Source organism: Hydra viridissima, unplaced genomic scaffold, assembly GCF_058129835.1.
Source record: "Hydra viridissima isolate aposymbiotic clone 2 unplaced genomic scaffold, HvirCarnegie_v1 scaffold_3, whole genome shotgun sequence".
In the NCBI taxonomy this organism is placed as follows: Eukaryota; Metazoa; Cnidaria; class Hydrozoa; order Anthoathecata; family Hydridae; genus Hydra; species Hydra viridissima.
The window spans coordinates 2,123,228-2,138,212 of NW_028324302.1; the positions used below are offsets into that span (position 1 = coordinate 2,123,228).

Below are 14,985 nucleotides of genomic sequence, written 5' to 3' on the forward strand. Positions count from 1 at the left end.
TCAAAATATTTCTACTAATTTATTTACAAGGAATATTTAATAGAAAAAGAAAAGAAAAGAAAAGCAACATACCTGAACAAAAAGACTTTTATATTTTCTGTAAGCGTTATAGATCCCACTAACTAAAACATAAATGGTAACTGTGTAGTTGTTGTTCTTATCACCAGGACCCAATCTGAAATTCATTAAACTGGCTTGATCAACAGTCTTAGCATTGAGAATAGGGTAGGAACTGTGAGCGGTTGAGTTTAGGTTCATCTTCTGAATGCTACCATTGTCATAGTAAAAATAATAGTTCAAAACACTGTCAGCATCAGTCCATTCTTGGCAAACAAGTTTAAACTTTGTTATAACTGAATATCCTTTTTGAGGCCTGGAAATAAACAACAAAAATTTTTTAAAAACACATAGAGATGTTATGTTTTGTATCAAAATCGTTTAAAGTTGAAGTTTCTTCAAGTTAGTTAAAGCTAGTCTTAAAGTTGAAATTAATTAAACTTATCTATTGTGACACCCACTCCAACTCACTGAAATCATTTACAATTTTATTATAAATTTAGAAGTAAAAAAGAAGTTTAAACTTAGTGTAGGAAGATGTTTTTTAACAAAAGCTTTTCACTTAAAGTAGCAATTTTTAAAAATCAAGTTTAATATTGTAAGCCATCTATACAAATAAAATTTTAAAAAAAAACCAAAAGTAAGAAGAGAACAAAAAGTAAAAAAAACATCAAAAAGTATCATTTAGTGGCATTAAACAAAAAAAAATTTGAAATGATAAAACAAACAAACAAATATTTTGTTTGTTTTATAAGACATTTTTAGCAATTTGTGAAAAAAAAACTTTTGATATTATAAAACAGATTTAGTTTTCAAAATCTTTCTCTGATTAGTTAATCTATGTAATCATACCTGATGCTACAAAACCCTGGAGTTGGAAGTGAAGAAGTTAACCTTCTCACTTTAAAGAGCGCTTTAAATGATGAGCCTTGATATCCAACTCTTAAAATAAATGTGTAATTTTTTGATTCGAGCAAATAATCTACATTAACAACTAAGTTGGTGCTTGAGAAGCCAGTTGAAGTTGAATTTTTTTGAATCAACTCATCAGGAAACTTATCAGTATCATCTTTAACATCCCACTCAGCTATCAGGCTGTAAAATTTAATGAGCAAAAAAATGTTGTAAAATAAAATGCCATTAAAAAATAAAGTTCGTACAAAAAAAAAAAATAAATGAATACTTCACTGACCCCAGATTTAAACAATCCATACAATTGTAAGATAAAATGGTCCTTTCTTTCAAATTCAATTTCTTATCACAGTTTGCAAAGCATCTGCAAAAAAAAACCAGAGAACAACTTATTTAAAAGAAAAAATTAATTTTATTGAAATATCAAAATGTCTCTCAAAACTCATTTTAATATTGCAGTTGAGAGTTTTAAAATGAGATTTAATTAAAAAAACACAATGATTTATTAATATTAGAGTTAGAGTTTATAAAACTATCTAACCTATTCAATATACTTACACAAATGTTGAATTTGACTTACATTAGCTTAACATTTGGAACTTCTGCATCACTAAAATATATCTCCTGGACAAAAGAAGATGATTGAAAATCATCTTTTTTTTTAGTTCCAAAAACTTCAAACTTGTAACTAACACCTTCAAAGAACATTTCAGTATTAAAGAAAAGTACTGAGCCATTAGAATCAAACAACTCAATCAAATCAACCCATGAATCATTAAAACAGGTACTCGAGTTGAATTTTGAGATGGCTTCTTCTGAAACGTTCAAAATGTTTAAAGCAGCTGATATGTTGCTAGCAAGTTTACATTTCCATTTAAATGAGATCTCTTTTGACAGAATAGGACTTTCATTGTGGATTATAGCATTGATTGTGAAATTTTGATAAAATCTTTCACTGCCCACTTTTCTTTTATATGCAACTGTGCGAAAGTCACCACTTTCAATTTCAATAACAAATGGGGCTAGAATTATGTTGAAGTAAGCAACAGACACTGAAGAGATGCTGCCATAGGAAAATAGCAAAGTAAGAGTGTAAGAACCCACTTTTAATGTTTCCTTTTTGACAACAAATGAAGCTTTTTGGTTTTTCAAAACACCTTTTGTCTTTGTTTCATAATTACCAACTGTTAGCACCCAATCAACACTAGCATTTTCTTTTTTGCATAAGTTTTCATTTTCATCAATTGTAGCAATAAACTCTTTATCCATGTTATTAAAAAAGCTTACTGGGTTGATTTTGCTTCCATAAAAAAAGTTTATCTCTGGAAAAGAACAATTCTTTACTTGTATGAGCAATGTTTTGTTTTTAAACTCTACTTCATTTATTGCTGTAATTAAAATTGAGAAGTTTCCCTCATTTCTGTATACATGTGATGCAAAAAATGGTATCAAAATTAATTCCTTTGATTGGTCAAAAGTGTTATTTAAACCATCTCCCCAATATATTGTATAAATGACAAAGGAACCAGAATGTTGACTAATATTGAACTTGATTTCTACGCCAGCAGATATCACTATTACTTGATCTAATGATGTAAAGAAATTAGTGGCAATATTTATCTCTGATAAAGTGCAGAAAACAGTCACATTGGTACTACTAGATGAAACAGGTGTCATTTCCAACTTTCCTGTGAGATGGCTTCTAAATTTGACATTTACTTCATACTTCCCGCATTTTTCATATCTGAAAAATAGACTTTTGATTTTGATATTTGACATTTAATTTCAGGGTAAAAAAAAGTATGAGTAAAAAACTAAAAGTAATAAAAAATAATAAATATATTATAAATATATTTAGAGAATAATTTTTACAAAAATTTTTAAAAGCAAAAAAAAGCAAAACTAATGAAAATTGATGAGGAACAAAAAAATTGATGAGAATCAAAAAAAATTTTATTTCTGTAACTTACAAAACTGAGACAAATCTCCTTTATACCTGTAAGAAATGGAAAAGTTCTCTGAAACATTTGAAAGAATTAATATTGTTTTGAACACTTGTGCTTTTCCTTCACCAAAATCAATCAGCAAATTCACCAAGAAAGCATTTCTGACTTCAATAATTGCATCAAAAGATTCATCTTGAAGAATGTTTTTTTCAACAAACAGACTGTGCTTGATTATTTGAGAGAAATCAACCATGTCTAGAAAACCAAATAGTTTTTTATAACTCAACCCATAAATGATTAAAGCCAAGAGTATGAAAAAGAACGACAGCTAAATTTTTTTTTTAAAAAGAATCATAAATTACTCAAACTTTAGTCTAAAATAAGTTTTCATTTTCACTTGTTTAAAATAAATTAGAAAACTCACTTCCTTGACACATAAACTTAAAAGTAGAGTTGCAATTAGAACTGTTCAATTGGCCTTGTGTAGCTACCAAACAACCTACACTTTCAGGTTTATCCAGAAGCGACGATGAAACATTTCTTCCATCCAGCCATATCCACTTATCTTCTTGATTTGTTTTGCTTGCCCCAATCCAGAATGTTTCAAGGAAACAAGCATTCCAAATGTTACACAAATCACCTTCTGTACTGATAGCTAACCTGGTCTTATCCTTTTCACATTCCAACTTTGCATCATTCCAAGTCAAAGGGTTGTTGTAAAATTTATACATTGTTCCATTTGATCCATATGAGTAGCTTGCTAAAAGAGCATTACACTCCAGCATTACTTTCTCTTGTACAAACATTGAAGACAACTTTATTGTCTTCAATGAATGTTGTATCTGTATCGTTGCCCACACATAGAAGTGCTAAACTGGAGCTGTAGCATAATTTTGTTCTTCTCTTTAATCCATTACCACAGGAATAATCACAACCTGACCAGCTACCCCAGAATTCTTTAAAAAATTTTTTTACTTTATTTACTTTTAAAATAAAATTTACTAAATATAGCAAGTATAATAAATATATTAATTTAACTAAATATGTTTAATGTATAAAAAAATTGTTTTAAAACAAAATTTGATAAATAAAAGTATTTTAAAGTTTTACAATGAAACATAAAAGAAAAAACCATTTCAAATAAATTTATTTATAGCACTAGAAATGGTTTCTTAAGTAGAGTACAAGGTAGAATAGCTAAAAATATGATGTTTAAATCAGACTAAGTAGGACAACATTTTATCATGGCTGACATTTTAAATGCATACAATTATAGTGATAAAATAATTGTTGATAGTTTAACAGGTGTTTTTAAAAAATACAAGTTTGATATTTATCAATATGAAAAAGTAGTGCTTTGTAAAATGAATGTCATGTCTCTTTTATATTCAAGTAAAAAATAATTTTTACAAGTAATTTTTTCCTTTTTATAGGCTTATTTTACTAAAATTATAAGTAGTTTGGCGTATATAATTGTAAATTTGCATAGTTGGAATATCATAATTAGTAATCCCAGTTAATTATAAGTACTGAAAAAAATTAGACTGATAATTTTTATGACAAATATATCTTTTATGAACTATTTTAGTGCATTTGTCAAAATTTTTATGAAACGGTCAGAAATTTAGATCACAAATTTTATAGTTTCACTTCAGAGCAATTACTGATGAAACTTTAGTATGGTTAAGCAAGTTTCTTTTTATCTAAAATTCATGGCATTGCAAACAAGGTAACAATAAAAGTGATAGACAAAAAAAAAAACACAAAACATTTCATACTTACCTATGCATGTTTCATTACTGAAGCAATCAAAAATTTCAGAGGTTTAGAGGAAATAGGAAATAACCTTATTAAAATAGTTGATTAAAATAGTTTGTTTTTTTTATGGAAAAGAATTTCTAATTTACAGAAGTTAGAGATAAATTCATTCAGGGTTTTCATTAAAAAGTAGTATAATCTAGAATATTCATTTTTCATAAAACACATTAAAGCAAGTGACGTCAATTGTCAATTCCATAAAAAGATTTTAATAAAGAACTTCATTTTACAAGATTTTTAAAAAACTGAACAATTCTCTTTTTCAACTTTCATAAAGAGTGTTACCCAGAAGGTTCCTTGAGGTTTCTTTATTCATTTATTATGCTTGGTAAGTTGTTAATACTATAAAACTAATATATAGGTAAATGAATAACAAACTTGTTCTACCCAAAATATTATTGAGACAAGCAGAAATTTCACTGCTGTTTCCAGAACACCATTCAAAAGTACTTGTACTATTGCATATCCGTGATCTTTTCATGAAACCATTTCCAGATGACAAATTGCATTTAGACCAATCACTCCATTGGGACCAATTTACTGGAAAGAAGTGAACTCATTTTAGAATGTACTTAACGCAAAATATCAACTATTGAGAGAATATTATTTGAAATACACTTTTAAAACTAACACACAGAAAACCATATATATAAAAACATACAAAATATACAAAAAACTATTTCATGTTAAATTAAAATCACTATGTTAAGGGATAAACCATTCGTTGTCATAAACATATATTTCAAAAGTTTTTGATAAGACCTTAAGAATAAGCTAGACACCTTCACAAGTGTCATTGCTAAAGCAACTTATCAGATCTTTAGAGGTAGTACTATTTTCCCAATAATCATTCAAACAATAATCTTGAGTCCTTATCCTCCATCCATATCCGCAAGACACATTGCAACTTGACCAATCACTCCATTGATGGCTGATCCCTAACATTTATTAAAAGAACTTTAAAATCTTTTTAAACTTATTATGTGTGTATATATATACATATATATATATATATATATATATATATATATATATATATATATATATATATATATATATATATATATATATATATGTGTGTGTGTGTGTGTGTGTATATATATATATATATATACACATATATATATATATATATATATATATATATATATATATATATATATATATATATATATATATATATATATGTATATATATATATATATATATATATATATATATATATATATAAATGTATGTATATGAAAAGTATACAAAGTAGTTAAAAATTTAAAAACTTGAAAAGTATTTTATTAACAACTTTGCTGTGCAAAATTTATAAGTAATATTTATACCAGATGGTCCAGTAATTATTACAAAATTTCTTATGAATCCAGGTTGAGAATCAAGCCATGGGTTTCCAGCATAAACCTCTACGTTGGAAACCTCTATTGTTTGATTATTTACAACTGAATGAATTATTGTTCCATTCAAAGTGATTGAATATACATAGCTTCCATTTGATAACTCTTGTGATATCTTTAAAGCAGACCATTGCATCAATGGAATGGATCTTGTAAAAAAAGTATAATTTGTATAACCATTGACTGCTGAGCATATCTGCATTGTTCCACTACTGTCTTCATTAAAAAATACAGCAGGAATTCTGTCTCCATAATTATCAACATTTCTTAAATTTGTCAAATGAATTACATTATGCCAACCAAGATTATAGGAAATAGGCTTAATATCAAATGAAACAATATATTCTTTGTAAATTTTTCTCAGAGAAGCAACAGTGTTATTTTTTTTTAACAACATCTCATTTGGCAGGAAAACTGATTCCAATTCTGAGGAAAATAAATAAAGAATATGATTCTCAGTTAATAACAATCCATCAAAATCCATTAATAAAAAAAAATCTAAAACTTTACATTCTATTATATTATTAATGTTCAAATAACAAAATTGAAAAAAAAGTTTCAAATGTTACCTGAACAATTTTTGTCACATTGTGAAAATTCAGTACTGTTCCCAAAACATAATTCCAATATCGATTGGTTATTACATAACCGTGTCCTGTTCATAAGCCCAGTACCATTCAATGCATTACATGCTGACCAATTATTCCAATTTGCCCATTCAGCTACAAATATTTAGCAAAAAACAATTTATTTTTCTTATCAAACTTTAAAAACCCTAAGTAAAAATAAATCAGCATTGTAAATAATACAATGCTGATTTATTTTTTTTTAGAAACAAAAATTCATTTATCTGAGTTTTATCTCACTATATATTTATCTAATTCATTTAAAACAATTTCAACTAACAGTAATTAAAAGAAAGTGATAAAGCATACATAAAATCTTGCCACCAGTTAATAAGGAACAGTAAGAAAATATTTTTAATGAACTGTCTTTTTTTTACAACCTTCATATCTGAAGAATAATATTTTATATAAACTTTTAAATCATAAAGTTTAGCAGGCTTGCCTAATGTTAAGTATGATAACCTCTGTCATTTTAATCATAAAAGGCATTTTAATTGTTGTCTTTTACTATAGCTATTGCTTTAAAATAATTTTATTGATTATCTGATTTAAAATGACGTCATTTGAAAGTTTCCCCATTTATGGAAGCTTTCAAATGACTTAGTTCTTGTAACTTTGAAACCTAACTTCACTTGCAAATGGTTGTGTTTCCAAGCAGCCATGAAATGCATTAGTTATGCACAATGTCCTTTTTTAAAAACATTTAGATTCACTTAAGAGTAGAAAACAAGATACATTTAGTAAGACCAAGAACAGCTACTGAAAATATTTATAAAAAACTTATTTACTCAAAAATTGATCAAAGAAAAAGCACAGCAACTTTGAACGCAAATCAAAATCAGTGTAAAACAGTATTTGTTATTCAATCAATTTGTTTTACAGATAATCAACAATAAAAAAGAAATCCCTTTATATCTGCAAAGCAGAGAATAGATAAGGAAATTTACTTATTTGAAATGATCTCTTGCAAACATTATATGCCAAAAATTTGTTTGAAGTACCAGTTGAGAACATAGAATAGTTGAGGATTTAATATGTTATGGCAATCTGTTGATAAAGAATCGTTAGGTTTGATTCATCTCCTTAAAGGTTTTATATATAAATGTAAGTATAAAATGAAAAAGTACAAAAAATGGATCTTTTGATGACTTAAAACTTACAAAAAAAATCAATAAAAACATTTTTTGACTCACTTTTTGACAACACTTAAGGGAATATTAACACTTAAGGGAATATAGTAGTAACCTTTGATATAAACAACCTTTTACATTACTAACTTTTGCATTACATTATTAACAATTTTTGTCAATATGTTCTTAAAATAAATCATAAATTGAACAAAGAGAAAAAATTTATCAAACAAATCTATTAAGGTTTAAAAAATTCTTTTAAAAAATTCTATTCTTAATTAAATAAAAACTGTTCAAATCATATTTAAATAGTAAAAAAAAAAAAAAAACAGGATTTGCACCTCGTGAAATAATAATCAGGTTTCTGATTGACCCACTTAAAGCAACACACCAAGAATCTGCAGCATAAACTGTAACATTCGATAATACAACAGGAGCCATGTTCACAAAAGAAGAGAAAAGTGTTTCATTCAAATATACAGAATATATGTAGCTATCATCCACTAAAACTTGTGTAATGTTTATAGAAGACCATTGCATTAGTGGAAGTTGTTTTGTATGAAAAACACTGCTTACTAAACTACTTATTGAAGACCAAATACCAAATGACCCTTCGCTTAAAGGAGTAAACTGTATGTCAAGATTACTGTAACCATCATAAGCCAAAACATTATAAAAAGCTGCTGGCTTTACATCAAAAGATAGCATATATTCTTTTTTAAGAGTGCTCAATGTTGCTACATAAGTATTTCTTATGAGAGGAATTTCCTCTTCCATAATTATTGAATCTTGAATTATCCTCATGCCATCTGAAATGAGTTATTGATAGTATCATTAACAAATAAAATTAAACATGATCTTATTTATTTTCTCAAAAAAACGGATAAAAAAATGACGCTAATAAAACTTGTTGTAATACTATAATCTAAATGAAACGTCTTCCCAAAAACTTTGGTAAATAGTAAATTATACCATGGCAAACAATTTGATTATTTATGATTTTCTGTCCATTTATACAAGTGCATATTGCATAAAAACCATTTTCCAGTATACATTTCTCATAAACAGTCCTGATGCAATCAGCAGAAATGCATGTCTCTAAAAATTGAAAAAAAAATCTTTAGCATATACATTAAAAAGAATACAACAAAATATTCAGGTATGGATATGTACATTTGATTGCTATACATATATATATATATATATATATATATATATATATATATATATATATATATATATATATATATATATATACGCACATAAACACATATTATAAATAGCCCAAATATATGTATATATATATATATATATACATATATATATATATATATATATATATATATATATATATATATATATATATATATATATATATATATATATATACGCACATAAACACATATTATAAATAGCCCAAAACTTGTATGTGTGTATGTGGATATGTTCTCCATACTAATCCACAGTATTGATCCACCCTTGCCTCTGGCAAGGAGCTGATTACAGAGCTAATAACTTAAAAAATTTTTTTTTTCAGAGAAAACCAAAAAATTGTAAATATGTTTAAGCGGTTTTTTATGAAGATTTTTTGGGATATTTTTGGAAAAGTATAATGAACAACAAAATTTACAAAAACTGGTTTTTGTTTGGAGAGAAGATTATTGTATTTTATCAATATATTTGTTGTGAATTAGCTACATCACTAAAGTATGGTTTAGTTCCCAAAAACATGAATACATAGCTACAGCTGCATTTCTGATTAATATAGTTAAGTTTTATATCTGGAAAACCCATTGCATTGCCCAGGTATTCCAGTTAGTTTTGATAGTTCTAGCCAGGATTGTTTGGGAGAACTACCAGGTAACACCTCTGCTGTCACAAGTGTCCAGAAATTATCTTAAGACATTTCAGTAACTTATCCTTCCAACTTTTTCATGCCATTCACAAGCTGATGAACGGACATATAAAGATGTTTCAACATCTAGTTCAAAAGTCTTTGGATATAAATCTTGAAATGGCATGGTTTTGTTGGGTAAGAAACCAAAGCTTGAATTGCCTAAAGTGAATACCAAGGCTCATTTCAAAAACAAGTAAATCTTCTTTATTATATAAATAGGTTGTCTAAAGATACTTAATACCTGTCTGAAGAGTATTCTAATTGTAATTGGGAAAACTTTTTAATAATCTATTGGCTGTCTGAAACGTATATGTATTTTTTACATTCTTAGGAAAAATAGCACATTTCTATGACTAAAAGTTGGCAAATGTTAAAATATAATAAAAAAATTGAATTCAAATTTTTTTAAGATTGGGTCGTAATAATTTTTAACAGTATTTCATTACTGCAACCAAGCCTAGGAAGGAAAGACTGCCAGGTACTGAATATCTAGTCCCTTGATATTGAGTTCCAAGTGCAGGTAATTGATGACTAAAGTGACATGACACTTAAGTGGGCCTTTTTGTTACCCTTATTCTCAACTATTCTATTCTCACTGTAGTCAAGGGGATTAAGGTCAGGGTTGGAAGGTGGCAAAAACTGTTTAGGGCAGAAAATAACCATATTGTTTTGAAGATAATGTTGGGTTTTTCTTGGCCAATGACAAGGTGCATTGTTCTGCTCAAAGATGGAAATGTTTTCTGGGAATGTCTTCTTAATCCATATCACGACATACCATTTTAGTTAGCTGGTATGCACATCAGAGATAGCTTTTTCTTTCTCTTTGATGTAGATTAGTGGACATTTCTCTCTATTAGAAGTAATTACTTCTAGCATCATGACACACTGAGGGTGTTTGGTGTGACGCACAGGTGGTGTTCTGTCACCCTTCTGCATAATGAATCTATAATTTTGCATATTGATTGCACAGTCAACACTTAAAGGTTTTTCATCTGATAAAGGTTTGACTGTTAAGAAAGTATGGCTTTTCAGCTGATTCAGATGCTTCTTCAATGGCTCCAATCTCAAAGTTTTTAGCCTTTTTGTCAAAAGTTAGCATATAGGTCGTCCAACACTAACTTTTCCAAGTGTTTTTCTAGTTCTTCTGACTGCCCTCCATCAACATTGAACAGTTTTACTGTGTTTCTGATGGATATAGTAGGATTCCTTTTAACATGCTTTTTAAGCTTTTCAGTGAAATTTTTATCAACTTTTTCGTTCACTAGAGAGAGCATTTGGGCTCTCTCAGCATTGTCACGTTATTTCGCTTTGTAAAACGAAGTTTTAGACACTCAAGAAATACAAATCATGTCACGTGCAGCCAAACACACATGAATTAAATTTAAAACTTCAGTTTTTTTAGCACCCATTGTAAAATTAACTAAAACATTTTTTATTCACAATTTTATTCAAAAATAAGACATTCATTGAACATTGAACTAACAAAAACAAATTTTTTTACTTAAATCACAAAACCTAGTATTTTACTTAAATCACAAAACCTAGCCAAAAATTTGTATGCGAATCGCTGCCACACCCATATATATATATATATATATATATATATATATATATATATATATATATATATATATATATATATATATATATATTTATATGTTGATGATTCATGATAATAGTATTATATTCATATTATAAAGAGCTTTGTAAAAGTTTAAAGCACCCTATGAAATTAAGGCAAAAAATGTTAGTGTCTTTTTTTTGACTTCTGATTTAGTGAAAATCAATAATTTTGAAAAATAATTAATTAAGAATTTATTGTAGAATTAGTTTCATCTGCATCATTCAAAAATCATTTCAAGTTGATGTGTGTACTTGCAAGAGCTTAAGAGTAGAAATTTCTGATACAAACCACTGTAGGTGTAAGCTTTGATGTAAAATACCAGCAGTAGATTGATCTGGTTTCAATCATGTTTTGAGTGTACAATTTTTTTTCTGTTATACGCAACACTTCATTAGACAACTCAGTGTCATTGTTAAATCACTCACTTTGTTAAATGATTTAATGTGATTTCTATAGCGCACTATAAATGGTAGTTCACATAAACAAATATATACTTCAAAAGGTCAGAAGAAAAACAGCTTTTAATTTAAGTAAATTATCTAAATGTTTTCAAAAAAATGGCACACAAGTCCATTAGAAAAGCAACAAGATGAATGTTATTAGAGAAAGTATTTGTTGCAATTAATATAGTAATGAAAGAGAGATAGTGATAAAGTCAATAACATACCTTTTATGATTTTATATAACAGACTTAAAAAATACAAAGATTCCTCAAAATTAGAAGAGATAAAGGAGTATGCTTTTAGTTCTAAACATGCAAACCAGCGTTTACAATTTAAACCATTTACAATTCAGTAAGAACTCCTAGTTGCATATTTAATTAATAGTAGTAAAATCCAATATGGTCTTATTTTTGAACAAGTTAGAAAATGGTCTTACAATTAATGTTTGAGCTTCGGCATTAAAATTAATAAATCTAGGTCAGATAATCAACTTGCTGGAGTAGAATGGATAAAGGGATTCAGGAGAATGGATAAAGGGATTCAGGAGAAGGCATCTGCTACTTAGTTTATACAAACCTAAAAAAGTATTTCTTGAGTCAGGGCAATGTATCCATTTTTTTTTAAGAAGCTATAAAAAAGAATTGTGGAAACATAAAATTATACCCAAACACATTTTAAATATATGTTAAATGGGAATATTAACTGTAATGCAAATTCCTTTTATAGTTTCTCCTAGAGGAATAAAGCAGGTAGGACAAGTTGTAACTACAGAACAATGGGAAGGGATCTTATTTTGAGTCTTAGTTGGAGCAACTGGCAACCAGTTTTTATTTTTCCTCAAGTTTATTTTAAAAAAGAATTTTTAAGCATGCACCAGAGGCTAGCTTAGGATTAGCAAACCCTACTGGTTGGTTGAATGGAGTTAGCTTCATTGAAGTTTTGAAGCCAGAATCACATTAACTGTACAAAAGATAACCCTATATTAATTTTGATAGATAATTATGAATCCCATACTAGTCTTGAAGCAATTATGTTTTGCAGAGAGAATGGAATTGTATTTGTAACATATCTAACGCACTGTACACATTAACTATAACTCTAATGTAGGTTTATATGAGCCATTTAAAGGGAAATTCCTAAAAAAATCCTAGTAAAACTAAATCCATTTACAACTTGCCTGCTTTAATTAACACATACTTAGGAACATTCTCATTGAAAAATATCATATCAACATTTATTAACTCTGGTAACTGGCTGTTCAGTAGGTCAATTTTTTCTGAAAATTATTTAAGTTCTATTTATGTAACAGACCACCTTGATCCAAAAACAATGGTTGGTGAAAAACCTCCTGCTAAAGCTGCTACAACAGATAGAGGAAAAGAATTACAATCTGATGATAATACACAACCAGAATCAACAAAAAGTTCACTTCAAAAAGTTAAGTCTAGAATATAGCTAACTAACTAGGCAAGAAAAAGAAAAAAACACTCCTCGAAAAAAAAGATTTGAAAAGAAAGAAATTGGAAAGACTTTTAAAGCAAAAACCTAGTGCCCAAAATCAATCTAAGTAAGAAAAAATGATTTAGCGAAGCTTTTCAAAAATTTATCATTGATTATTTAATTTACAATGTAAAATAACTACTTGTATGGGTTTTTTTTTTTCATGTTTATGTTTTCTCAATAGTTTTATAAAAATATTTTGTTGGTTTTATTTGATGAATTTTCTTACTGTATAAATGTAAACGCGTTATGTACACTCCACTTGATGTGTACCAAAGCTTTCCTTTATATGAAACAATGCTCCCCATGTAAGGGAGCATTTGTACAAAATAACTATGTTCAGAAAATTCAAAAGTATTCTATTTAACCATTAACGTTCCTGAACGTAAGTTATATTAAAATGTTGCTAATATATTTGAAAAATAGCAAAAAAAATTTTTTTCCAATTTTTTTTCCAATTTTTTTGGTATTTTAATTTCTTGCTCCCCCTTCACCTCTATTGATTCAGATTCAGTTAAAGATTCAAAAATGGCAGCATCCACCACTAAATAACCACATGTGATATCTGTTGGCATCAGAGACTCAATGGAATACTTATTAGAACAACCACCACCCAATTAAGTGTTGCATCATGTTTTGAGTTAACCAGTAAAAAATCTTTCAGAACTTTAATTCTAAGAATTCAATAGTAATTTTTAAGTAATTTAATTCAATTTATAATATCAACAATTTTCTATTATTTCTATCACTTTTTAGTGTAAATGTTTTATAGTATTTTAATATTTACACTAAAAAATGATAGAAAAAAGAACAGATTATCTCAAAAAGACATAATTGTTGATCAATGTCATGAATCATAGCAGAACTTATGCCTTAACAAGTTTAAACTTTTTACTGTTGTTTCACTTCAGAAGATATAAAAGAATTTGAAAGCAAGAGAATCATTAGCATTATTAAGATTTGTAATTTGAGTGTTTTGATTAAAAAAAAATGACTAAATAAAAATTTTGATTGAAAAAAATGACTAAAAAAATTTTATTCTAAATCATAAACATTATAAATTACTGCTATATTTGAATAATTATTACTTTAAGTCAAATATCTTTGATAAAGAATTAAAAGTTGTATTTTAAAAGTTCTTTAAATTGATTATTTATGATTATATTTGGGAAGTTGATTGCAAATAAGATTGAGTACTAATTGATTAAAATAATTTGTAAGGCACCTGAAAATAACAAACAAGCATCAAATAGTAGTTGATCATTTTTTATATTTTCAACAATAGTTTCTATTAAATTTCTTTATCAAAAATTATTACTTACCTATTCGTATTGGGCTTAGAAAGTTTGAAATAACCATCATTAGACCTCCTTTTGTATAAGGTGTGATAACACCAATAGATAAATGATCATCAATTGTTATCTCAGACATTAAAGCTTCAATATAGTAATTACAATTTTCTTTTAAAAAAACCATCTCTGAAGATTGATTGGCAGTCCTAGTGAAATAAATTAAATTCAGTCTTTTTAACATGGTGCTCAATAAAATTTATTTTTTCAGAACTAACTAACTCTATATTTAGTTATGACAAAAGTAAATAAACTGAAGACTAATGTTAATACCATAAGC

General features: G+C 27.3%; 1 protein-coding gene across 4 annotated transcripts in view; it reads right to left on the reverse strand.

The window, feature by feature from the left end:
* Positions 1–14,985, reverse strand: part of LOC149890571 (uncharacterized) — a 45,324-nt gene that overhangs the window by 670 nt on the left and 29,669 nt on the right. For 2 of the 4 annotated variants that reach the window (XM_090082690.1, XM_090082689.1), the window contains exons 8-17: positions 14,679–14,854; positions 8,865–8,990; positions 8,234–8,701; positions 6,706–6,858; positions 6,068–6,562; positions 5,516–5,671; positions 5,121–5,273; positions 3,340–3,871; positions 2,966–3,170; positions 2,180–2,713 (exon numbers count right to left, since the gene is read on the reverse strand). In XM_090082690.1, coding sequence (XP_089938816.1) covers positions 3,687–3,871; positions 5,121–5,273; positions 5,516–5,671; positions 6,068–6,562; positions 6,706–6,858; positions 8,234–8,701; positions 8,865–8,990; positions 14,679–14,854 — 1,912 coding nt within the window. In that variant the 3' untranslated portion in view covers positions 2,180–2,713; positions 2,966–3,170; positions 3,340–3,686. Of the gene's footprint in view, positions 1–72; positions 374–909; positions 1,153–1,249; positions 1,334–1,549; positions 2,714–2,965; positions 3,171–3,339; positions 3,924–5,120; positions 5,274–5,515; positions 5,672–6,067; positions 6,563–6,705; positions 6,912–8,035; positions 8,702–8,864; positions 8,991–14,678; positions 14,855–14,985 lie in introns of those variants that run through there. The other 2 variants (XM_090082691.1, XM_090082692.1) reach the window with 2 other exon arrangements.